Consider the following 25,990-nt stretch of genomic DNA (forward strand, 5'->3'; position numbering starts at 1 on the left):
TGTGTTTCAAATTAGCTCTGTACCATTCCTTCAAGCATCTCCTAGACCTGGTGATGCTTCAGAAGAACCCCAGTGGCTTTTCCATCCCTGGACGAGATGGAAACAGCGGTTCAACAGCCTCTGGAGTCAGAGTGCCCTTCGCACGGCATGGGGATCGATGCTGCTATTGAACAACCCTTCCAGCTGCTGCCAGCACATGGGACCCTGCAGACCTTCCTCGCTGGCAGCACTTCCCAAACACCGTATCGCCAAGAGAGAGCCCCGTGAGGTTTTTTCTCTGCCTGTCCACTGAGGCCAAGGATTGATTTAGCGGTCGTTAGCAAGCTCTCGAGGGGCTTTTAACGCTCTCTTTCGATCCAGAAGCTCTGCTGCTGCTGGAGATGCCAAGGTGGCCCCCGTGGGAGTAGCAGGAATGAGTAAGGGAGTGCGGGGAGAAGGACATGTGTATGCACCGTGAGAAGCAGCCGTGAGTCAGTGTTTGCAGAGAGGAAAGGAGCAGAATAGGGACAGAGAGGGAGAGACTGCAGGGTTTTCCCACGTTCTCCATCTGTCTCGGTTTGTACGGGGCTTCCCCACATCCCACAAGACCTGGGCCGGAGCAGAAGCTCCCTACGTTTGCAATGAGTTTTTCCCAGCTTTGGTGGCTGCGTACAACATATTTGGGATATGTAGGCAGAGCCCATGTAGCTGCCAGGGGGTGGTGAGACAGCACTCTGCAGCAGCTCTGCCTTTATTGAGCTCTCTCCTCTGGCTAAACCCATTGAGACCTGTGATTTTTCCTTCTCTGTTCCAAGTTCCTAACCTCTTTTGCAAAGTAGCCTTACAGTGATGTTGATTTCTTTCTGTGGAGTGTCCCTGGGCTGGAGAAGAGGAGATACAAAGAAAAAGAGCAAGCGTGGCAGCCTGAAAATATTTGGCTGTTAGGTCAGGCTACAGGATTGAACTAGGGAGGTCGGACCTCAGCTGGATTTGAACCTGGTAAAGGACATGCAAGGCATGAAGAAGGGTTTCTGTAGGTACGTTGGCACTAAAGGATGGCTCAGGGACACGATGCATGGGACACTTATCCTAATGGAGGAAGACACAGAAAACATCAATCTTCGTCTTGGTCTGCTGGCAAGGTTAACCACCAGGCACCCAATTTCCCATACCTAGAGGCAGAACCAGGGGAAGAAGTGCTCTCCATCACCAAGGAAGAGGGAGCTGAAGACCATTTCCATACAGTGGACATTTGTAAGTCCATGGCTCCAAATGAGATGTGTGGAGTGTGTCAAGGGAGCTGGCTGGTATTGTAGACCCATTATTTAACATCTAGGGAGGTTCGTGATGGTTGGAAGAAGTGTTACACCCATCTTTTAAAAGGGCAAGGAAGATCCAGAGAGTTACTGCCTGGTCAGCCTTTTTACAGTCTCTGGGAAGGTTGAAGAGCAAGTAGTTATAAAGCCTATTTCCAGGCAAAATGATGGTCAAGGAGTGATTGGGAATAGACAGAATTTGAGGAGAGCTTGTACCCGTTTTCCTTTTGAGGTGGGATGAGTGGTTTTACGGACAGCAAGGAGAAGTGGGTGGTGTACATTTTATACTTACCAAGACTTTTGACATAGGTTTCCATAGCATCCTAGTGGCCAGCCTTGGGAATTGTGGGCTGAGTTGGTGGCTCTAAGGTAGATCAAAAGCTGGGTGGAGTTCATGGTGGTCATTAAAGGGCAGTGGTCAAAGGCTTGAAGCCTAACCAGCAGTAGGTTACTAGCAGCTTCTGTCAGGGATTGCTTCTAAGACCAGCACTCTTTTATATCTTCATTAACAATCTGGATGATGGGGAAATGGCCCCTTGGCAGGTTCTTGGATGGTATTGAAACAGGAGGAGTGTCTGACACGCTGGAGAGCAGCACCATCATTCAGGACTTCAGTAAACTGGAGATATGGGCTGAAGAAATGCTACAGCAAAGACAGATGAACAGTCCTGGGATAGGAGGCTTGGTTAGCTTAGAGAAGAGGAGGCTGTTAGGGAGAAGGCACAGAGAAAAAGGACTCAAACAACTCCCAGAGGTGTGTAGTGAAAAATCTAGGACCACCAGTTGCAGTGTGAAAGTATCCATCTGGATCTAAGGAGACCTGATCCTCCATGAGAGTGGTTAAACATTGCAATAAACCACCCAAAAGAAGCTGTGGCATTTCCATTCTTCCACATTTTTGAAACTTGATTGGACAAGGCTCTGAGAAACCTGACAGGACTTAGAAATTAGCCCTGCTTTGGGCAGAAGATTGAACTCCAGAGGTTTTCTTTCAGCCTAACTTATTCTGATATTGTGCTTCTACGTGGCACCAACTCACACCTCATTGTTTGGAGGTTCAGGGATCTGGACAGCAGGGAAGGCTTTTGGTGGATGAAGGGAAGCATGGAGAGAGGAAAAGCTTTTTAGGGAGTAAAAAGTCTGAAAACAGCTCATTTCTAACCCCTTCCATTCACATATCAACTACACTTACACTCAACTCCTTTCTTACCTTATTTTTAACCAGGAGAGACTTCCTAAGTGCACACTAACACCAGCTAAACCACAGTGTTCCTACACAGACTTACCACATCCTGTTCCTACCAGGACAGAGTCCAGATCTCCATTTCTGTCTCCCAGAAGCTGATGGCTCTAGACTTGAGCTTGGGGCTTGTTTTGCTTTGCATGATCAAAGCCTAGGTAGATTGAAGGCTTTGTACCTCCCATCCCCAAAAGAAGGAGGATCCAGGTGATCCACAGCATCATATTGAGCCAAATGAAATGGGGCGATCTGGGATCAGATGGGCTGTGAAAGGAGTCCAAGTTTTGTTTTGCAGGCAGCAAACCCAACTTCTAGCTGAGTTGGAAGCCTAAATTTTGGAGTGTGTTACAGGGCTGGGGTGAGTGTTGAGGAAGAACTACCCACAGACAAGGTTTCCATCAGAGCCGATGTAAGTTCAGGCTAAACCAGTGACTTTTTATATCCAGGAAAATGGATCCTCAACCTTCCTACTTATCTGGAGGGCAAACTCAGGTGGAAGTGAAAAGCAAAGCTTCGCAGCCTCCAGTTGATCTGAAGCACGGATCCCCCCTGGCACAGCACAGACCTGCAGTACATCCCATGCTAGCCAAATAGCGTGGCTGACTGACTCCTGCTGAAATTAATTAACAAAATTAAATTATCAATATAAATAGTTGATGTGCCGGAATATAGGAAATAATCCTGCATTAGCCTCCAGGGATGAGCTGTCTGGTTAACAGATCTGTTTCTAATTTCTAGAGACATTAGTTTCTACTCTTTAGTCATCCGGCATGCAGGCTGAATCACTGGGATTATTCACGTGTGTGCGATTGGTGTGGTCAGGTCCTGAGTTAATCCTTGAAGACTTGCGCTTTTGCAATTGCCTTTTAATTTTATTAGGTACATAAAAGTGCCTTCCAAGAAATCTTCCTCTGTAGCCAGTTGGTGGAATGAATTGTCACGTACGTACTTGAGCAGCGAGCTGACGCCGCGCTGCACCGTGCAAATCAGAAGTGACAAGTGGCTCGCTCCTGCAAGGTGCAGAAGGCTTCCTTGCTTGGATCCCTAATGTCCCGGACCCAAGGCCACAGCGACATATTTGGCCTAGTTTTGGGAAGTGCTAAACCTCTCCACCTGGGGAAAACAAACCAAAAAAAGCCACAAATCTTTCTCGCTTTTGGTTGCACTGTTAGGTTAAACAAGGGGAATGCTGAATGGCAAACACTTTGTTGTGAAGGTGCATGCTTTCGTAACCTGCTTCCATCGCCAGCATGCTTGTGGCTCTTCTTATTTGGGACTCTTGCCATGTGTTGCGTGTATGCTTTCTTTTAAGCTCCTTTTCAAGTCCCCTTTCCAGTAAGCTGAGCTGAAGAAGACTTAACAGCACTCAGACCTGGTTTAGGAGGGGTTCAGGCTAGGGACCAGGCTGGCCCCTACGTTGTTGACTCATGCTCATGCCTCCAGCACTGATGGGGAGGATTGCGAGACCTGTGGGCTGAGCACCACGCCGAGCTCTCCTCCTCTTTTCCCCCTTGTTCTGCTCCATTTAACGCACAAGATCTGCAGGAAGGGGGCAATCTCTTGCCGTGGCCTTGAGTAGAGCCTGGCCCCATGCAACCTGCATCTGGTTGATGCCTTTCAAGGTAGCTTCCCGCAAGGTGTAACAGGGTGGATCTCCCTCCCTCTCTTCTCTTCCTGCAGGTACATCCGCTCAGAGCGCTCCGTCATTCTCATCAACTTCTGCCTCTCCATCATCTCCTCCAACGCTCTCATCCTGATCGGACAGACCCAGACCCGGAACAAGGTAGGAGATGCGTTGGTTTGTTGGGTGTTTTTTTTGCTTTTCCCCTGCTTTAGCACAGAAGCAATCCATCCAGGCAGCACTTCCTCATTTTTTCCCCCATCTGTTAATTAGCGACGTGTCAAAGACACAACTAAATGGCAGATTTCAATTTTCTCTCCCGCTCACTCTTTGATAATTTGTCAGCATCCTCAGGGCTTTGATTAAAACCAATGTGATATTTTTGAATATCTGCCTAGAGTAGTTGGCACATGGTGCGCTGAAGAAACATGGCTATTTGCAAGGCTTTCACCGTTTTTATTTTCCAAAAATGACAAAGAAGGACAGATTGAGGAAGGGAAAAAAAAAAAAAAAAAAAAAAAAAAAAAAAAAAAGAGAGAGAGGAAAATACTCAACATCTCAGCTTTACATTTAATTCTCCAGCAATTTTTATGCTCCAAGCTTAAAGCGTTCAGCAGATGTTAAGCAATGCAGCCACCAAGAACACCTTTCTTTGGCGTTGGGAAGTGTCACCAGGTGCCCTGTACACATCGCTGGGCCTCTGGGACCCTGAGGGACTTGCTGTGGGTCTCGGTGCTGCTCCAGCAGGGAAGGCAAGGAGTAGATGTGGTTTTCAAGCCCTGTACAATGATGGCTGGGTACATGCCTCATTGCATCAGAGATCCAGATGGAGAGGTGTTGTGTTGCCTGGATGACTTTTCTCCAGCTAAAGCACTTTCTCTGCTGGCAGCTGGTGTACCCAGTCGCTGCTCGTCATGAATATTTTCCTGTCATACATCTTCCTCCCTCCCCAAATGCTTCAACCATCCGAACTACTCTGTACAGGAAACTGAGGCCAGAAATGTCTTCCAGCTCATCCTGCTGCTGAAATCGCAATCAGAAATCAGAATCAAGTTTTTAATTAACAGCAACCAGTGACCAGCCAGTTTTGTTTTTTTGAGTCGCTACTTTGACAGCCAGCATGCTGTCACTTTTGGAAGTGTTTTTGCAGAGAAGCCCCAGGCTTTAATGAATCACAAAGCCTCATTGCTATGGAAGGCCCTTGGGGTCAGGGATGGGTTGTGTTTTAAAGGAAGCTTTACAACTGCTTGAGCCACATGTGGGTAGGAAAGTGTAGGGAGATGCAGCCAGATGGCCCTGTTGCTATTAAACTCTTCAGAAACTAGCTTTGCAAAATAAAGCTGCCTTTCCTTGCCACCATGCTTTTCTTGGGGCAAGAGGTGGGGAAAAGGTGAGCTCAGCTTTGCTTTTCTTGCAACCCCAAGTGTGTGCTAGGAGCAGCTTCTCATAGAAAGAAACACTAAGAGATGCTCAACAAGGCCAACCATGGCTGGACCTCCTCTTTAGTTCTTCTTTTTCACTCCAGGATTGGAGGTGGATGCCTTCAACCCTCTCCCACCCCCCTCAGAGCACAGCTGGGAACCCAGGTTGCCCCTTGTGCTTCTTTTCACGTTGATGTGGATGCTCATCAGAGATGGTAGTGGGGATTCAAAGCTGGTTGCGGTTGCACGAGGCAGCTTAGCTCTTTGCACATACATATGCATGAAACACCCGAAATAGAAAGGTTATTCTTGGGTTTCCGCTCAGCCATCTAGTAAACAGTCACTGGCAGGGAACAGGGAAAGAAAACTATAGAGAGAAGAGATGAAGGAGTGTGAATTAGGAATTTATTCACATTCAATTATTGATAATGGAGCTTCCTAAAATGTTGGTGATTGATTTCTAATCGTAGTTACTCTGAGAGAATTTCTACAGTGATAGTTTTCTGGGAAACGCCAAATTCCCCCATCATTTCCATTCGTGGAACCTCAAAGGCAAGACTCCATGCCTAGATTTGCTAAGCTTTTTGAAGATGAAAGGGAAAAGGCTAAAAAATGATGGTCAGCACTAATGTGATACAAAAGAAATGAATGCTGCATGGACTGACCGTATCTCAAAGGCTACATGCTGCAAGGAACCTGATTTCTCTTCTTCAACAAAAACAAGGACTAATGGCCTTGACAGCCGTATCTTCTTTCAGGGGACTGGGAAAACAAGAGGGAAGACTCCCATATCATTCCCAAATCTGGGCAAAATCAGCTCGTTGATCGTAATGGATTTTTAATGAGGTCCATTCACAATCATTAGCATAGATGTGCATTTTTTGTTGCGTTCTCCTCCTCTCTTCTCCTCCCCTTTCCCTCAAAATTACCTGTTTGAGTAAAAACCCTTGGAAAATGTATCTCCCAGGTGGAGAATTGGAAGGCAGAGAGGTCTTTTCTCTCCTCTCCAAACTGCTGCCAAAGAGAGCAGAAAAACGTGCTGGTGCAGAATAAAATCGGCACAATAAAACTGACAGTTTCATTTGTGGTATTAGCTTAAAAAAAAAAAAAAAAAGTTCTAAAATAAAAATATCTCAAAATACATTCCTGAAAGCACCCCATTTGTAGCTGTTTTACGTAGGTCTGTAAGCTGATGAATAGCAGACATATTTTGAGGATTCTTTTAAAATGTGAAAATTACTCAAATTATCACATTGAGCTGGGTTATTTGTACAGAGCTGTCATCCAGAAGCCATTTGTAGGCAGAATACCAACGGTTTCCGTGTCAAACACAAACATGGAATGAGAAGGCAGTCCCTGTCTCCACGAACTCACAGCCTGACTTTTATTCCCAGCCTCTGACAACTCCTGGCTCTGCCAGTGTATGGATCAAGAGCAATCTGATAAAATCGTGATAAAAGATGTACACGAGAGCTCTGTGCTGAAAGATGCTGCTGGATGGAAGAAGAGTTAGGTTCAGTGACCATAAACCCAAAGTCCATTTTTCCTGATATAACTCAAACCAGAGAAATTCTTCGCTGTAACCCCCCTTCCCTGACTGCCCTCAATGCCTTAAACCATTTTTTTTCCATCCAGAGTCACTTTTATTAAAGTCTGTTTGCTTTCCCTTCTCCTTGGGAGTTTATTTCCATTGGTTTCACGTTCATTGAGGGGTTCCCATTCTCTGATGGTGAAAACGAAGCACGGCTCTGGCAGAGTTAACGGAGCGGCACCGATTTGTGCCGGCGAACGATTTGGCTTTGCTGCGTTAAAAAACAAAGAAGAGCTTGTCAGCTTTCCAGCCCATCTCCCCAGCACTACAGGGTTGTTCTCCATAATGCATTCGCTGGTGCTTTCCCCAGTTTAAGTTTAAATGGCCTGAGCTCCCTGCATTTCCTCCGAGAGATTTCCCTGCCGAGTGGTAGAGCACACAGTTATGAAATTTCTTTTAATGTCATTTCATTACAATTTTTCTTTGCTTTTTGTTTTTTCCTCTCTGCTAGTAGTTATGTGCTGTTGGACAGCTCAGCACCTCTCATGCTCAGAGTCCTTCCCAGCCCCTAGCAGCCACGGTTTTACCCAGCTCAATATATTTGCTCTGCAAAGAGTCATCCTTCCTGGCAGGGACCCCTCGGATTTGCCTTCCTCTGAGTCCATTACTGCGAAGCACCGCTGACACGGTGCTGTGCAAACCTTAATAACTGCTCCATCCTCTCTGAAAGCATTGGGGGTTTCCTCACTGGAAAATGAATGTGCCTTGCTAAGGGCAAACAGCACCACTATGGGCCAAGACTTCAATAAAATAGGGCATGGAGCTGGGACAGGGGAGGGTCAGGCTGGGGGTTAGGGAAAGATTCTGCACCCAGAGGTGGTCGGGCACTGGGACAGGCTCCCCAAGGATATAGGCACTGCACTGAGCCTGATGGAGTTCAAGAAATGTATGGACAATGTTCTCAGCACACGGTGTGATTTTTGGGTGGTCCTGTGTGGAGCCAGGGGTTGGACTCAATGATTCTCATGGGTCCCTTCCAACTTGGGATATTCTGTGATCCTATAAAATAGTTAACCACAGGCTTGGAGCTCATGCTTAAGAGCAACCAGTTTCTGAGCAGTGCTTCAATTTAAGGCAAATGCTTCAACCGCAAGCTAGGTCAAAGCTCTAGGGGGACGCTCCCTCCTCCCAAAATGTCCTTTCTTTTGCTGATCTCTGTGACCTTCCCTTCCAGAGCCTGGTTTGGAAGCAGCCCTCCTCTGCCTGCCGCTCTCCTCTCTCCTCTCACGTGTCCTCCTTTCCTCCTCTCTCCAGGTGGTATGCACGCTGGTGGCGGCTTTCTTGCACTTCTTCTTCCTCTCCTCTTTCTGCTGGGTGCTGACCGAGGCCTGGCAGTCCTACATGGCCGTGACGGGCCGGTTACGGAACCGCATCATCCGCAAGCGCTTCTTGTGCCTCGGATGGGGTGAGGATTGTGGGTCCCACAGGGGAGAGAAAAAAAAAAAAAAAAAAAAAGCATTTTCCCGTCCTGGGATGCAGAGCAGAGAGGGTCCAGGCCAGCAGAAGGACCGATGCTCTGCAGAAGGCTCAGCACAAGGGGCTTGACACCTCTGGGGGTGTCCAGAAGGGCTGGGATGGTTAAAAATGAGGAAAGCTGAGATGGTAAAAACTGAGTCCTATGTGCTGCCCCATCCGGCCCAGGGTGACACAAGAGAGATGAGCTGGGAGGAGGCTATGTGTCCAAGGGGCATACGGAGGGATTTCTCCTGCCATTGGGTCTCTTTTGCTTTCTCTCTCTTATTTCTCTCTCTCTGCCTCCTTCCATGTGCAACCCGGGGAGAAGCGAGCTCTGAAATCCTGTCTCCATGGCAGCAGGGCCTTGCATAGACAAATAAACTCTGAGACCAGTGCAGATGCTTGTAACTAATTTTCCTCCCTCTGCCTCTTCCGTATGTTTAATTTATTAACCTTAAATGATGCATTCTGTAGGAGAAAACAAACGCAAGCCCATAACCTGGGCTTTCAAAGCGACGACAAGCTTGTGTTGGAAAACAGTGACTGAACAAAAGTTGCTCAAAAGCAAGCAGGAGGAAAAAAAAAAAAGAGAGAGAGAGAGAGAAAAAAAGAGAGAGAGAAAGCACTGAGCTCCTGTATTAGGGGTTCGTTTTACTGCTGGAGTCAAGCATTTCACCCCAGGCAAGATATTAGCAATGCTTACCAAGGGCCCTGATGTGATTTATGCTGGCACATAAGGGGCCGTCCTCCTTGCAGCACCTGCATCCCTTGAAGTTTTCACCCCTGGCTTTTGCCTAGGAAACAAAATAAACTGTGTGACTGAAAGAGAAGGCTGGTATGGAACCCAAACCTGAAAGCACAGATGTGAAAAGCATGGGCTGTGGGTGCTTTTGGGGTTGGTGCATGTGTTCAAGTACAAATGATGTGACACAAGGAGCATCAGGCACATCAGATGCAAGAGACTGATAGCTTCGTTAGGTGATAAAAGGGATTTTTTTCATTCTGATTTATATACGCTGGGACAGATGGGAGTGTTAGTCAAGGGAATTTTGGACGAGTGACATCCACAATTGTGATCTGTACAGATTTTTTTTAAAAGTAGCCTACATGTGTAGAAGCATAATTTGCAGTGTTAGTGAAATGTAGTTATTCCTGGGCTAGGAAGCAGTGGCTGATAAATGATGCATAATAACATTTGGAATAGGTTAGGACATGAAGTGAAGAACACTCTTGCCTGTTAAGGCAGCAAGGGAATTCCAGATATTTAGCATCCTGCTTGGCTTCAGCTGGGATTAATGACGCCTCTAAGAGGGAAGAGGCTGAAAATATGTTTTAAAGAGCATAATCTGAAATAATTAGCACAATTCATGAGCTGATTCTCCCCCTTTCCCCCCTTTGCTTATTAACATTTTTCTAAGCCCTCGTTCTAGATCTCTGCCAAGTTCTCAGCTGCTGGCAGCTGTAGCTCATTGAAGCTACCGTGGTTTTCATCAGCACTGAGATTTATTCCCAGTTTTTCTCTTCTCCTCTCGGGGAAGCAACTTCGCCTTTCCAGCAAAGAGTTTTTAGCAATTAGAACAATTTTAAGTTATTTAGACGGGCAAATTGTTCCCTAGAAACAATTCCATCAGAACATCTAGTCCCAGTAAAGAAGGAATAATTTGGTTAGTCCTCATAGGATCATGTCGGGGCTTCAAATGGATTTTTAATGTCACCCTGGCTGAGTCTCTGAGTGGGTCTGCAGTTGTTCATAACAGTTGTGGCTCTTGGTAGTCATTTTTATCAAATGACCTTTTTTTAATGGGATGTGCTGATCGCATGACACAGTTCTCCTGCTGGCCTGGCAGAACAAAACTCTTCAAACCGGGTTTCTTGTGGAGTTAGGACTGTAAAATTCGCTTTTTGACTGTGTAGCACGAGTAGCTGCCTACAGGGACAGACCAGTTAGAAGCAGATTTCTTTCAGATAGCCAAGAATCTATTAAAATATGTTTTGATAATGCTTGAATTTATTTCTTTTTAATCAATCCCATGCAACTGTGTTTAGGCATTCATTTTACCTCTCTCCCAAGGCAGAGGAGTTCAGCAGCCCTCATTGCTATGCTCGTTGGCTCAGCTGCCTTGATGTGGCTACCTCCTCTAGCAAACACAGCTTGCACAGCTCCATTTTCAGCACAAGCTGGGGCTCCTTCCTACCCAGTCCCTGAAAGCTGACGAGTTCACAGCCCAAATGTGCCTTTCTGCATAATTGTCACGTCCCGGAGAAGCACTTTGTAAAGAACACGCTGCTATTTTTGGCAGAGTCTCAGCCAATTTTCCTCTTTCCAACGGAGCCTCTCTCGTCAATGATCAACTCCCCAAAAAGCCCTTTCCCTGATGCCTTCATGGGGTGCTTGCTGTGGGGTGCCACACCGATGGCATTGTACTGAACACTGTGCTGGTGGTATGGACAGGATGCCTGGTCTGTAGGCATGAAGGAAGTTCAGTAAGAGGGGCAAGAGTTAATTAAAATGAAAACCAAAAAAAAAGACACATCTCGTAACCCACTGGACATCCCTTAACCCCTACCCATTGGTTCAGGCTGCTCAAACATGAGCAGTGCTTGGGAATTTTGTAGGGGAAGAGAAACACTTCTCTTTCCGATGACTCAAATGCTTCATATTCCAGCCAGCTTGGCCCTACACCACCCAGCTGGCTGCTGACCCTTTCAGTTAATCATCCATGCGATGGTTTTACTGCCGAGTGAGCACACTGCCAGCAGGGTTAGTGTTTGGGTGCTGTGTCTGGACAGCCCTCCAAACCACAGTTGCCTGCTGTGACCTCTACGGCGCAGGAATTAGGGTCTCGTCAAGGAGCACTAATCCCAGCTGGCTACTGATCCTGCTAATTCCTAATGGGATTTGCCCGTCTTTAGCATTGAGACAGCTTAATGTGGCATGGCGTGAGGAGGAGGGCTATAAAAAGCCCCACAGAGCCCTTGGTGGCTGAGGAACCAGATGTTACCAGCCGATATCCAGGGATTTTGATAGAGAAAGGGAAGAGCTGGGCTGAGGATAGTGAATCAGAAAAGTACCCAATCTCCTCTGTAGATTCTTGAGCAGTTTATCAAGGAGGAATAGGATGGATCAGAAGGCTATTAGCAGGATATAACATCTTTTTCTAGCTCAGAAGTGCCTGGGCATTCAAACACCCAACCATGTCAAAGCTTTTAATGATATTTCTTGGAGTTTCAGGCCAGCATTTCTCAATAACCTTCTCTGTCTCATTTGGGGTGAGATTTGAACCTAGGTTGTTCATATATTAAGAGCAAACATAGGTCTCAATCTCTGCCTTGCCAGCTCTTTTGGGTTGGGTGGTGCCTGGATATCCCACCTGCAGGAAACAGACTGGCTTATCCATGTCCCTAAAAATAAAAGGAATTGATGCTGTGCATTTGAAAATGCTATCATTTTCCACACAACTGCTGAGACCACAGCGGGAAGCGAGCTGATTACAGCTGATGGCACTCACTTCATTAGCAGAGGTAACAAGGGCTCGTGTTTTTGGCTCTGGAGGTCCTGAATTCAGCCTCTGCCAAAGGGCCAGGCTGGGACAGATGGTGCTAGAATAACACCGGGAGGAACGGGGTATATGATATGCCTGAGCTGGTACAGACCTGCACGTGTGCTGCAATGACCAATTTTCTCATGTTTTCTTCTCTTTAGGGCTCCCCGCCTTGGTGGTTGCCATTTCCGTGGGGTTTACAAAAGCCAAGGGGTACGGCACCGCAAACTAGTGAGTACTGAGGCTTTGCTTCCTTTTCCTTCCCGTCTAACCCTCTATCCTTGTCAAAATGCAGTCAGTGACCTGCAGGAGCAAAGGTAGGAGCTAAATTAGTGCCCGTGGCAGAGAGAAGCAGGAGTGATGAGAGCAGAAGGAGCATCCTCAAGCCCTCGGCTCATCGGGATGCTGCGTGCTTCCCTCCTCCCCATCCAGATGCCCAGAGGAAACCTTAGGAAAGCCAAGTCCCCAGAGAGAGGACTGGTTTTGTGAACAGGAGCAGCACTCTGAGTTCAGTTTGTCTGAATAAGAGGGACGTTTTCACCAGGGGATAAGAGTGCCACAGTCAGCAACGTGGATTTTGTCTGCATTTGCTTCTGAAGCATCCCTACGGGAATACCACCAGGGCTAGGTACTGAGCAAGTATTGTGTGCTCCTTTAAAAACAGCTTCGCAGGGAATGGGGGGATTAATTCTTCCATATAGTACATCATTTTCATCTAAGTACCTTTAGATAAACATAGCATTTATCTATCTATTTATTTATTTATTTAATTTTTAGAGCAAAATGTGGAATATTTAAAGTTTGGGATGTCTAAAAATGAAATAACAGCCTCTGTGTTTATCTGTGTAATGGATTTCTTGATTGGACTCAGGTTTTCCAAACAGCTCAGCTTAGTTTTAGGCATCAAAATGTGGATAAGTTTTTCCAACCAAGTTTTTGAAAGCAATCTGAATTTGTTTGCTGAATCCCCCATTGGAAGCAGCTCAGTATTTACTTTTATGAAAACCAAGTTGAGTTTTTTTTAATCTTTTTATTTATTATTATTTATCTTTATGAAACTTTTTTTTATTATTATTATTGTAGTGGGGAAGAAAGTTGGTAGAAATTACAGAATAAAGCTGTAAAGGGGGGGGAGGGGGGGAAAACATTAAGGCAAGGTTGGAATCACTCAGAGCTGAGCATTAGTGCAACCTTTTAAAAAAGTAGTACTTTTTTCACTGTGTTGTGAAAAAATAGTTTAGAAATTTTATGCAAAGTGGCAGTCAAAGGATATTTTACCTAGCAATAGATCAGGCCTTTCCTTATCCCATCCCATCATTGTCTAGAGCCTCGCTGGCCAGTTCTTTGCATTTTGAGTGCCTGTGTACAGGTGCTGTACCTGTCCAGACTGCTCTGCCCCAGCTTTTGGGGGATTTAGAGTCAGATTGTCCTATTAGTGAGGGCTCGGTGCTTGTCGACTGGCTCAGAAGAGGAGCCTGGCTTTCAGAGGTGTCACAGGTCCCAGATGCCCTTTAGCTTTTCTGTGAATCCAAATTCTGCTTCTAGGACACTCCTCCATCTAAGACCAACTCCTAATCAGGAGGCATTGGGGTAATGGGTGGAAGCTCTAAATATTTCTGCTTCCTTCCCCATTTATAGACTGCTGTGAATTGGTGCAAAAAGCTTTGTGGATTCTTCCCTGTGAATGCTTAAGTTTCACCACAGAGTTCTGTATTGAATATTGACCCCACAAGCCTTGGGAGGAAGGAGGGACTGTGCAGATGAGCTTTCCCTACCTCCCTGCCCTGAACCGTGCATGCCAGCATCTCCCTGCCCTAGGGCAAAGCCCTCCCAGCCTGCAGCACAAGGGCATCAAGGCACCACAAATGCTGCTGGACACCCTCTTTGCTCTCAGATTGGCATGCCAGCAAGGCAGCACGTTGACTTTCCATCATTCCCAGGGTGTCCTTAACCAGAGCAGCTCTCCTCTTGCTGCTAATCCCCTGTCTCCTTCCAGCCCTTAAATCTCTGTCACTCCTCTCATGCAGGGGCTGGAGGCTGCCTGCCTGGCAGGCCGGCTGGCTGCCTGTGACACCATTTCTTAGCTCTGCTGTCAGGGTGCCTGTCACCGAAATAGCAGGGGGGTTTTGCACCCTGGCAGGTCCAATCCAGTCCTTTATTATTCCCTTTTATGCTGGAGCCCAGTGGGTGGTAAAGCCGGTGAGTCTCAGCAAAGTCATTGAGGCAACAGTTCATAGAGAGCACATGTTGGTGCTAGGGCTCTTAATTAGGTTGTGCTGGTTGTGGTTGTAGTTTTTGTTGTTGTTGTTGTTGTGATTTGTGGTAGGGTTTTTTGGTGGTGGTGGTGTTTTTTTTTTTTTTTTTTTCTGGCTTGGAATGATCATGCTCAGACTCAAAAGCATCAAAGAACTGAAAGCTGAGCTCTCCCACTACCCAATATTGGCGGTGTACATACTGTTAGACCTTCTCTTGCCCTGCAAGCACCTATTCATCGTGTGCACACTTTCTGCCAGCTCCCATTCAAACCAAAGTGGGGAGGCACTTTCCCAAGTGCTCAGGCTCCCCTCTTGCCTATCCCCAGCCAGCTCCTCTGAAAACCCTTGTGATACATCAGATGTGTCTGCAGCAGGGGGTTGTTGGTTTCATGAGGTGCTTAGTGAATTTGGACACATGGTCCCAACTCTAATCCACTGGGAAAATCTTCCTGGGACGTGCTGTGTCACTAACGCCACAGTTTGCCACCACCTCATGACTCCTGCCATTGGCTGTACCGAGAGCCAAAGGTAAATTGAGCAAATTTAGGTGTGCACTAGAGCCCAGCAGTACCCCAGGAAGAGTGTGTGACCCTACAGGCACTGATTGAGTGTTCTTGCTCAACTCAGTCGGTGCATTTTAGATCACAAAGCAAAAATCGGTGTGGACCAAGATAGACAGGATGCCCCTACACCGCAGCACAGTCACACTTGTCCCTGCTTTCCTGTTAAAGGGGCATAAAAGCTTTCTTCTATTGATGTGCAGGTGGGTCTTGGTTGTTCCTCTTCTCTAGAACAAAGTCAATATTATGTACCAGGAATTTCAGAGCTGACCTCCAAACCTTGAGGCTGTTCAGACAGGAACTAGATGTAACCCTGTTTAATGCTGGATATATATAAACAGAATATAGACCTGGATATCAGCTTGTCCTAGGGTTATTTTGGTTTGTGACCACAGCAGAAGTGTCTGTGGTGGTTGCAAAGCTTGGAGCTGGAGCTCAGAGGCACTTTTAGCTTTGTGTCTAGCTGGAATAGGGCATGCACAGGGTGTTTCAGATGGGATGGCAGGCTTTCAAGGCACAAAGTTTCCACCTTGCAGAAGGAACCACAAGATGTTAACCACAACGTGTCTCTCCCTGTGATGCAGGGGATGAGATCTGACATGATAGACCACAAGGGACTTCACAGTGTCCTTCAAAACTTCTTCCAACCCTGCAGTTTCTGGATCATAACAGTAGTAGTAGTGTGATGGCACGCAACTGCAGCAGCCTGGGGGTCTGTCCCACCGAGACTTCGTGGTGGTCAGAGGCTTGGCCAAGTCTCTGAGCTGTAAATCAGGGAGCTCAGAGGCTGCTTTGTGCATGGGAAGGCTGGAGATATAAGGATTACCCTTTATCTGTCTGGACTGGGACACCAAGTTGGAAGAGGCAGAGCTGTAGGGGATAGTCCAGAAGGTCCTGCTCAAAGTCAGCTCTTTGCAGGACCAAGACCAAAGCCCTCCAACCTCACAACTTTGCCACAGCAGACTCTCGGATGGATCAGATGTGGTGTGAAGAGGTCTCGGATGCAAGAGCTGACATCATTTTGGGAAGCCCTGTTTGGAAATGGTTGTTGAGCATTGCTAAACCGCTCCCTCCCTCCCTTCAACTGGCGATGTTATTTAAAAGATCTCTTGAGAGATCCCTTGGCAAGTGCTGGGAAGCCTCGTTACACCATGCAAACATGTCTGTGTCTTGCAGGGATGAGGCTAAAAGCATCTCCACAGGACTCACGTGTTGCTGGAGTTTGCTGTCAGTTCTCCTTCTCCAGAACTGCTATTTCCGCTCCTGCTGTCAGCCACTACCTCTGATGGCTTTGGAAGGAAACATAGTGGTTACGAGCTGTGACAGGGAGGCCAGGCAGTCAGAAAGGATGAGGCTGGTGCTCAGTGATGTGTGAACTTGCCTTCAAAAAGCTCATAGAAAGCCATCCCTGCACTGTGTCCTCATGAGTATAGGGCTGCCAGCTCCCTTCTTGGGGTAAGCTACATCTTCCCTTTGTGACTAGAAGAGACCTGGTAAGCTTCATCTTCCCTTTGTGGCTAGAAGAGACCTGGGGAAAAAAAAAAAAAAAAAAAGAAAAAAAAAAATCTTTAAGACACTTTTGAGCATCAGAGCAGAAAGGCTGGGCAATGGCAGGTAGTTGGGAGCCCCCTTCGGTTTTCCCCTTGCATTCATGAAGACTTTTTCCAGCTCTTGCAGTGCTCCAAATCTTCACTCCTATTCCCTCCCTCCCTGCCTGGTTATTTGTTTTATTATCCCGGTTATTTGTTTTATTATCACAGCTGCTCAGACAGTTTCTGAAGGAGCAACTGGCTATCAGGAAGAAATCAGAATTGATTAAATTACCATGTTACAGCTTTAATTTAGAAACAAACAAGATTCAGGCCTTGGAGAAAAACAGAAGGTCCTGCTTCCAATTTCCAGTTTGAATTATTTTTTTTTTCCCCAAACATTCTGTGTTTTAAGGTGAAAAATAACATTTTTTTGCAAGTCAGAGCTGATACGAAAACATCAGAGGTTGATATCCAAAACTGAAATGTTTCCAGGAAGGCTTTGTTTCCTGGGAGGGTCTGAAAGGCAGCATTTCTCCTGATGCAAAACAAAATGAGATGGCTGGGAGTGGCGGCACGTACATGAATTACTGCAGGGTTAGCTGGGCTAAGAGCTTGCAGAAAGTCCTTGCTCCATTGCAGTTGCCTGCTCTTACACATTGGTAAATGCATGGAAGTTTTGCTGTTGAAACGGGATTACTTCATGTTTTCTCCAGGGCCCTGCAATGTCACAGTGGGCAAACTTCCAATGGGGCTGGTGCTGTAGTGTAAATTCACATCCTCTCTTGTTCCGAAGTGCCTGCTTTGTGTGTCCATGCTTGGAAATTGCCAGATTCCCCATGAAATGGGGATTTCAGCCCCAGTGCTGATGTAACTGTCAGATTTACAGAGGTGGAAAGGGACCTCAAGGTCCCGCAGGACCACCTGCAGCAGGGTGCCCAGGCCCATGTCCTGGTGGCTTTTGAAGGAGGAAACCCCACAACCCCGCTGGGCAGCCTGTGTGGCCACCCTCACAGTGAAAATGTGCTTCCATAAAACAAAAAAAAAGCTTTTATTTTTCCTTCCTGTCTTTATGTTCAAACCTGAAAGTCTGGGTGTGGATGTAGAGTGCAGGAGGAGCCCTGTGGGGACACCTGGAGCCCGTTCGTGCTCCCTACCTGGGATTTGTCTCCCCAGTGAGGTCTCCATCCAGGCTGGGTGCCCTCATTACCGGTGTGGGGAAGATGTGGTGAAGGCAGTCAGTGGAGTTCGGGCTGTGATTTGACTGAATGTAACTGTAAAGTGTTTAAAAAAAAAAAAAAAAAAACATAAAAAACATTAGACCCAGTAGACTGGATCTCCAGTGACTAAAAATCGAGGCCTACTGGCACCATGACAGGCACAGACATGACAGACACCAAGACTTAATAAGAAGATTCACTTTGGGTTGTTCAGGCACCAACCCTTTAATTTAGGAGCCTAAATCCCAACACAAGGACACCGGAGAGAGGAAAAATCCTTCTCAGGTGAGGGAGAAGCAACCAGCTGATTTCCAGGGGGTGCACCACAATGCCTCATGCTTAGCTTATTCCACAGGAGCATCCACATCCATCCCACTTTCCTCCTGCATCACAAAGTTTCCCCATGGCAGCAACCCCAAAGGGAGGATCCAGGAGCAGAAACGTGCTGCTCTCCTGGACTTAAAACCTGAGGGGCATACTGGTTAGCAAATAATGAGGGACAATTTCCACTGTTTCTACTCTTTTTGTGTAAGTGAGCACGACAAGAGCATCGTCTCGCTCGCAAATCGCAGGACCTAGTCTAAAGCAGAGTGTGGCAGAAATTTTACATGTGCTCCTCTGTCAGCAACTAAACCAGGCTTTGCAGGCAGACCCCTAGGCAGCTGAGCTTTTGGGCACATTCTGGAGGAAAGGAAAGCACAGCTTGCTTGCTTGTAAAGTCTGAGACGTTTTTTTTTACCATGGATTATCAACTCCACAGGCAGCAAAACATGTGCCTCTTTGTTGGTGATGCTGGCCACTGGGTAACTTTCTTTTCCTTCTTCCTTTTCCAGCTGCTGGCTGTCATTAGAGGGAGGTCTTCTCTACGCCTTCGTGGGACCAGCAGCCGCTGTCGTTTTGGTATTTGTGCTTGGCTGAAAGCATTTTTCTTCCCCCTTTTTTTATCTTACAGGGCATCCCTCATTCTTCCAACCCAAGAGTGTCCCTCTCTACTTCCACCTGTGTTTTAAATAGCTTTCCCCTTCAGGAGGAAAGCAAAAAGCATTAAAAGCCAGCAATTTGGGATGGGGTTAAGCCTGAAATTTAATGTGTCTCAGCTATCAGCCCTCTGCCTCTGGCCTCTCTGGAGTCCCCTAGGCATCTGGTTAATGCTTTGCCTTTTTATTGCTCTGTCTGGATAGAAGTACAGCCTGGTGGTGGAAAACTGTGACATTATCTCCTTCCAAAATTGCTCTTACTGGTTGCTCTGAGAGCAAGCTGGGCCTCCACATCCAGCATTTATTCTTCATTTGTCCTGGATGTGCAGCACACCTGAGCAGCTTTTTTGAAGACCTCTATTTCACCTGCAAAAAAACAGTACTGAGGGTGTCAAACACTGCATTTGCCTCTCGTTTGAAGAGATGGTGTGGGTAAAGAGGACATTCCCAAACTCTGTCCCACCTCCTCCTGCCAGGTGGAGTTTGTTCTTCTGTCCCCAAAAGCTTGTCTCAGTGAGTTGTTACCCAAGTTAAAGGTGTCACTCCAGATGACGTGCTTTTCATCAAGCTTCCCTTGCTGCTGAAGCCTCACTGCTCTTGAGAAATCTTGATGTCAGGGTTCAAAGGCTTTGAGAACTGCCAGTCCTTAAAAAAAAAAAAAAAAAAAATCCTTCCTGCAGCAATCCCAGACACAGTTAATGCCACGTTTGAGCTCCATCTAAGTGGAAGTCTGCATTTTCAGAGCTGTATGTCCTCTAAAGCTCAAGTGTCCCAGAGAGTCCCTGAGGAATGGGACTGTTGACACTCACAATTTCCCTTTCAGCTCAGGCTTTTGTTTCCTGCAGTGCCAGGGGGGTTAGCTGCCCTGCAGCAGCAGCAGGCTTACAGGAGAGTAACTACACAAAAGCTCTTGCAGTGATAGCAGTGAGAACAGACCCAGCATGTCAGGTCACGTTGGTGCTGTTGTTTCATCACTAAGTCAAAGAAACAAGCCATCCATTGCCCCTCCTCTATAATAAAGCAAAGCATGTATAGTTTAGGGTCTTTCTTTAGCATAGGGCTACCACAAGTGTTTGAGCCATTGGATAGCATCAGCAAAAAGTGGGGATAAGCAGACATTGAGGCCAGGCAGTCCTCAGATCTCTGTAGGCATGTGATGGCTGGATTTCTCTCCCTGACGTTGCAGATGGGGTCAGAGTCTTTATAGCTGGAATAATTGACAGCAGCATTAAGTGGCTGAGTGTTTCCTTTCAGCAGAACTAGCTCCCAGCCCCACGACATAATAGCAGATAGCTCTGCCTGGGTAGCTTGAATGCTCAACAGACAGTGGTGATTAGGAGGGAGTGAAGTGTTGTGGTGCCCTGAGAAAAGGGAGTCAGCCTCCTGCCTGTTTTGCTTTTGTTGTGCCAACAACAAGGGAAGTAATCCTTCAGCTTTCCGCAGCCTGCTTCCATTCGGCGGCTCTGTTTTCACTCAAAGATGGAAAAGGAAATAACCTTGCAGAGAGGTCAGCACCTGGAAATGGTACAGAAGGGCTTAGGAGGTGGGGAGTCGTCTCTGGAGGTGGCTGTTTTCAGTGCCCAGAGAGGGAGCCTCTATATCTCCTTTAGGTGACCTGACTCGTTGCTAACTGAGAAGCAAATAATGCCCAAGAGAGTTGGGAAGGAGAGGAAGGATAGGCATTGAACATCTTTTTATGAATAGGAACCTAGGAGACAGATAAGTGTGATAAATTGCCCAAATCCACATTGTGAGTTTGCAGCAGAGCACAGGATTGAACATAAATTCTCAGGTATGCACTGTCCTCAAGACCTCGAGTCTTCTTGAGCTTCCTCCTGTGCAGGCTTTGTCCTGATTTCTGGTTGAACATGCCAGTGATGGAGGGGCTGTGCCACTGGCTCAGCACGAGGACAGCGAGGCTCTTGCAGGGCTGTGTTAGGGACATGCAGCTGTGTTGCTCTCAGGTGAGGTTTGCTTCAGAGATAATACAGCTGCTGTTGGGATGCACAGAACAAGGTGGGATTTGGCTCTGAAGGAGCTAAGAAGCTCTTTCTCACCTGAAACTCTGAAAATGTTTATATATGGACACCCAAGTGACTTTGCGCACAGCTGACTTAGCTCCAGCTGCATTTATTCTCTCTGCTACATACCAGATATTAACCTCGAGCCTTAAAAACACCAGCAAGTTTATACTCAGAGCTGTTGCATGCAGCTGTACACCCCTGACTCAGGTGAAGCACCCTGGTGATACTTCATCAGACACAGGATGAAATCAGCAGGTGTCTTCAGGGAGAGGCTCACAGTGAAGCGAGGACAGGGAGCTCATCAGGCACTGATATCTCAAGGGATGAATCTCAGCTTTGTGCCTTTTTTTTTTTCTATATGGCATTCTAGAGATCAGGAAATGAAGTTACACTGCATGTTATTGGAAGTGGCAGTGTTCAGAGGCATGTCCCTGCCTGTATCCCCATCTTTGAAAAGAAGCAGGGCCAGGATCAGAGTGGGATATTGATCACGATGATCAGTGCGTTGGATAAATTATTTTATTTTTTTTATTAAAACAGTTGCACAGCTGCAATTACAGAGCTGCACTTCATCATTTCCCCCACAGTAAATGATTGAGGATACACACCCTCAAGTGTTTCAAGCCCTAGTAATGATCCAGCCTGCAAAACCTTAACCTCATCTTCTCTACTGCTTTCTCGCACCTTAAAGAAGGGGACTTCATGCACTCAGGAGCCTCCAGCATATAACCAGAGGTTGTTTCCATGCTGATCCTTGGCTGAACTGTGTCTGACTCGCCAGCCTTGTTTCTTTAAAACAATACCGTGGTGAGCTCTAGAAATGGACTTGCAGCTGTGGGAAGTAGTCCGCTCAACCAGCAGCTGATACAAAGGGAAATAATTGCTATGTGGGAGCTCTTCCGTTCACTCCCAGCTGTGGACTCCCCATCAGAAAGCTGGGTCATGCTCTGCTGAGACCAGCAGTCCGAGCTCAGAAAGATTGCTAAGTACTGAGGATGATTTTGGCAATTAGATGGAGGCTTAGCAGCCATCTCCCTTCCCTTGGGCTGTGTTTTCTGTGAGCTGTCCCTGAGGGCTACCTCTCAAGGGCCTGTTACACTCACCGAGGCTCTCAGCCAACACGTGATGCTGCAAATCTCTAAATTTGTCCTAAAACCTTTTATTGCAAGCCCCCCCCCCCCCCCCCCCCCCACGCAGAAGAGCAGCAGTGCTTTGTTCTGCCAACACCCTGTGGCTCCTTATCAGCAAAACCAGGAGAGTGTCACTTGTTTTCCACCATCAGTGCTGTGCCCCCAGGGACTAAGGGGTCACTAACGGGGTGATGCTCAGGGGCTGCTGAGGTTTGGTGGGGGCTGTAAAATGGATGCAGCTGGCAACAGAGAGTGCAGTCAGAACAGAGCACTGGGGAGTTTAACGCCACTTTGCAAGACGTCAGCTCTGCACAGCTATTTCCCTGGGAGTATTTGCACCCGTTTGATGCAGACGTCTGTGTTCTCACCCTAATAAAGCAGGAGGAAGGGCTCCGTGAAGTTGCCCATTAATTTCTGGGAATCGGCTGGGTGGTTAATCCACGAGCTGTGTCAAGCAGCTGATGTTTCTACTTGCTCCAGCACCCCTCCACCTGAGAGCAACAGTTGTGGTTCACTGAGCAGAAACCACATCACCTTATTATAATTACAGCTGCTGTTTTGGGAGCACAGACTCCAAAAAAACACTTGAAACTAGGCTGTATCACCCCACTGCTCTCCCCTGCATTGGACGTTTTCTATTTGTACGACCCTGAAGAATTCTTTTTGTGCCATGGGTTTGCCTGCCTAGATCTTGAGCTTGCACTGGGCTACAAGAAGCCCTGCAATGATCTGAGCATTTTACAGCCTTCTTCTGGTCCATGGGGACCTTTCTGATCTGCTGCCAGCTGCATTCTGCTCTCCTGAGCTCAGACATGTGGCAGGGAGGTGGGATGGGGTGGAAAGGGGGCAGAGGTGTGACAGTGCCACCCAGCTTTGGGAAAAACTAATGGGCTCGGCTTGCCCTGTAGATACCTTCTGTACTACTGTGTTTGACCTGACCCACTTGAGAACAAATCTGTGTGTTGTTTTTCTTTCAACAGGTGAACATGGTTATTGGCATTCTGGTTTTTAACAAACTTGTATCCAAAGATGGAATAACAGATAAGAAACTGAAGGAACGGGCAGGGTATGCCTTATCAATACATCTAAGTAAAGAATGAAAAGCAAGCAAGCAAAAAAAAAAAAAAAAAAAAAAGAAAAAAAGAAAACAACCAAGGTTGTGATCAATAACCAGGTCAGGAATGCAAAGAGTGGAGGTGCAGACAGCGAGCAAAAGCAGATTTAAACAAAACAAAACAAACAAACAAAGAAATCCTTGGTTTAATCTCTCTGCCTTGCCATTCAGCGTGGAGACAAAAGACCCAAGAAGCAGAACTGTGACGAGGGTTAGAAGTTCAGGTCTTTGTTAAAAAGGCTTCAGCCCAAGCTGATGTAGATCCCAAAGATGAGGGAAAGCAGATGGCTTTTCTCTCTGATGCCTAGAGACAGAAGCTGGGGCAAGAAGGTGACACTGCTGAGGATGGCATGTCCCATGGTGTCACACCCAATGCCTGGCAGGTGGTTGAGAGATGGCAAAGGGACATGGTGCTTTGAAGAAAAAGGTGTTTGGGGCTGTACAGGTGAAGAAATTAGTGGATGGATGGATGGATGGATGGATGGATGGATGGATGTGTATAGTGGACGACTAGCAGGTAATGTAGGAAAAAAAATCTGATATGACCTGAGGTTCTTTATCTTCTCCACAGCCACCACCCCAGCCTCCATCCTGAAGCTCAGGACTTGTGGCAGCTGGGTTTTGCCTTAGTATAAATTGAAAAGTTGCTTCCACAGCGAGGATGGCAGCTGCCATGCAGGGCTCTCCCCTGGCTTTACCTCCAGCCCCTTTTGCCAACAGCTGCTTGGTCACTGGCTCGGGGACCATGAAAGCCCCCTTCTCCTCTGTTCTTGTTTGGGTCTGCAGCCTGCTCAGACTTTGTCCCTGGGTTATGCCATGCTCTAAGCAAAAGACAAGTGGTATGCTGACACCTGGAGTCAAATCAAATGCATAGGTCAGCCTGTAGCACCCCAGGGCTTCAGAAACAATAAGCTGCAGCATCGACTGTGGTGCTGCAACACCCACGGGCCCTAAAATTGCATCTGGGAGGCAGAAAGTATGGGCAGGGTTCAGTATTCCCGTCATTGTGCTATGGAGCAGGGAGTTCTGCTGGAATTCATGTTCAATTGATGATGGCATCAAACAGAGGGCAGAAGTAAGCTCTTATCCAGCCAGAGGAGGAGGAGAGGAACGAGGGAAGGCTCATGTTTTGGGGGTAGTGTTGGCGGGCCCAAGTGGTGTAGTGAAGAGGGGAAATTGGTGCCTTGATAGGGTTATAACAAGGGGAGACTTGAGCCTGTTTGGATGAGGATGAGCAGAGGTGTCTGTTGCTGCTGGGTTGGAGATGAATGAGGTCAAGTGACCTTGGTGCTTTGCTTACAAGAACAACCACCAAGGAAGTGCTTTGTTCTGCATGAGGCCTATTTAACAAAGAGAGAACTCAAGAAAATGCCCTAACTGCAGGCAGAGTCCCCAGAAAGATAATTACGCTGCAAAGCCAACACTGAAATAAACACTTTATTGGATTAGCAGAGCAGCGAGTTACTGCCCATCCATCTCTCACTCTCTAAACTAAACTGCACACAGAGTGACCTTATTTAATCCCTTTCAGCTGGTTATTGATCACATTCGTAGTTGTGCTTTGAAAACAAAACCTGCAAAGCAAGAAAAAAAAAAAAAAGTCGTTTTTCTGATGTTCTTTGTTTTTTCTTTCTTTTCTCTTTTTCCCCCCTCTTTCGTGTCCGTGTGTGTGTGTGCAGCACTTTTTGAGCCTTCTCTGTGCTAAATGGTTTTGTTCTCCTTTTGGAGTGCACCCACTGAGATTGCGGATTTGCTTTGGAGAGCTCCGGTGCCCCTTCCCTTTAGCTAGCCGCTTCTGGCCTGGGCTTGGGAACCGTGTTGGAGGGTAGATCTGGAGATGATCCGAATGAGTAACGGCCTCCAAGATGTTTGGATCTGAGGAGCTGGTCTAAAGAAATGTGTTTCCTTTAGCAGAGGCAAGAAGTATGGTTCAGTGTTGCTAAAAAGAACAAAGGGGGGAAAAGAAGGGGGAAAAAGGACCTGTTGAACACTAAGAGGAGCCCAGCACATGTACTGCAGATCTGTTGGCACCAATAAATTGGTGTTAACAGCTCCTGTAAAATAGCACCCGAGACACCATAGGTCTTGTCCTATAGTAACCAGAGGAAATCACTCTGATTACTGTTGTCAGAAACCATTGACTTTCTAATGGCAGTGGCTTTATGCATGTGTCATAAAACTAGGCTACAAAGAGGTGGATGTGGTTACACGGAGAGCTGGCGCAGTACACATGGATGCCCCAAATCCTTTCTGGGCACGTGCTACGTGCTTGAGCTAGGGAGAAAACCCTGGAAGAGGATCCCAGCAGGTACCTACCTGCTTGCAGTGTTTCCCCATTACCATTTCTGCCTCCTTTTGGGGTCAGCTGTGCAGACAGGGTTTGAGCCTTGTTGATGGGAGTGCTCCTAAAAGTGAAAGTTTTAATGTTGGACGCAGGAGCCTTTAAACTGAATTTTAAATTTATTCAGCCAGGGTTTATTCCAGAAGCATTTGTGTGCTCATGCAGCCAGGGAAGAAGAATGAGGCTATAGGATATATTCACAAAGGCTAATTTTAGCCTGTTGAGCTTAATCTCTCTAGGCTCCCTCTGTAGCCACTGGAGGGAGGTGGGAGCCCTGTTTCATTCTTCCAACGTGCCCCTGAGAGGAGCTTAACTTCTTTTTCTCCCTCCGTTGATTATAGAGAGGGCTTGAGAAAGTTTGCCCCAGTACCTTGCGTGAAACATTCTCTGCGTGTCCTAGCGGGGTGTAAGAGCTGGATTGTCAGTACCTAGAAAGGAAAGTAAGTGGAAAGAGATAATGACTGCATTAAAATAGGAGCAGATTCGTATTGCCCTTCACCTGGGAGCCTTTCATGTTGGAAGCAATGCTCCTACTCTTTGGGCTGTCCATGGTATAAAGCACTTTTCAGTAAAGGGTAGCAAAGTCCAGGCTCTGCTGAACACACCAGATGAGTCTGTGAGCTGCTTGTGGATATTTAGGAAGCAGAAACAGCTAGATTAAATGAATGCATTATT

At 46.9% G+C, this 25,990-nt stretch overlaps 1 protein-coding gene and 1 long non-coding RNA gene across 15 annotated transcripts in view; both read left to right on the plus strand.

Annotated features, from left to right (window-relative positions):
• Window positions 1–25,990, plus strand: part of ADGRB1 (adhesion G protein-coupled receptor B1) — a 260,069-nt gene that overhangs the window by 198,175 nt on the left and 35,904 nt on the right. For all 14 annotated transcript variants that reach the window (XM_084509051.1, XM_084509056.1, XM_084509057.1 and 11 more), the window contains 5 exons: window positions 4,216–4,318; window positions 8,423–8,573; window positions 12,327–12,396; window positions 18,563–18,629; window positions 22,841–22,926. In XM_084509051.1, the coding sequence (XP_084365177.1) occupies window positions 4,216–4,318; window positions 8,423–8,573; window positions 12,327–12,396; window positions 18,563–18,629; window positions 22,841–22,926 (477 nt within the window). The remainder of the gene's footprint in view (window positions 1–4,215; window positions 4,319–8,422; window positions 8,574–12,326; window positions 12,397–18,562; window positions 18,630–22,840; window positions 22,927–25,990) is intronic.
• On the plus strand, window positions 18,647–21,873 carry LOC311431521. Its single transcript, XR_014689505.1, has 2 exons — window positions 18,647–20,213; window positions 21,271–21,873. It is a non-coding gene; the product is annotated as an uncharacterized lncRNA (long non-coding RNA).

This window comes from Aythya ferina, assembly GCF_964211825.1.
Source record: "Aythya ferina genome assembly, chromosome: 2".
Taxonomy (NCBI): Eukaryota; Metazoa; Chordata; class Aves; order Anseriformes; family Anatidae; genus Aythya; species Aythya ferina.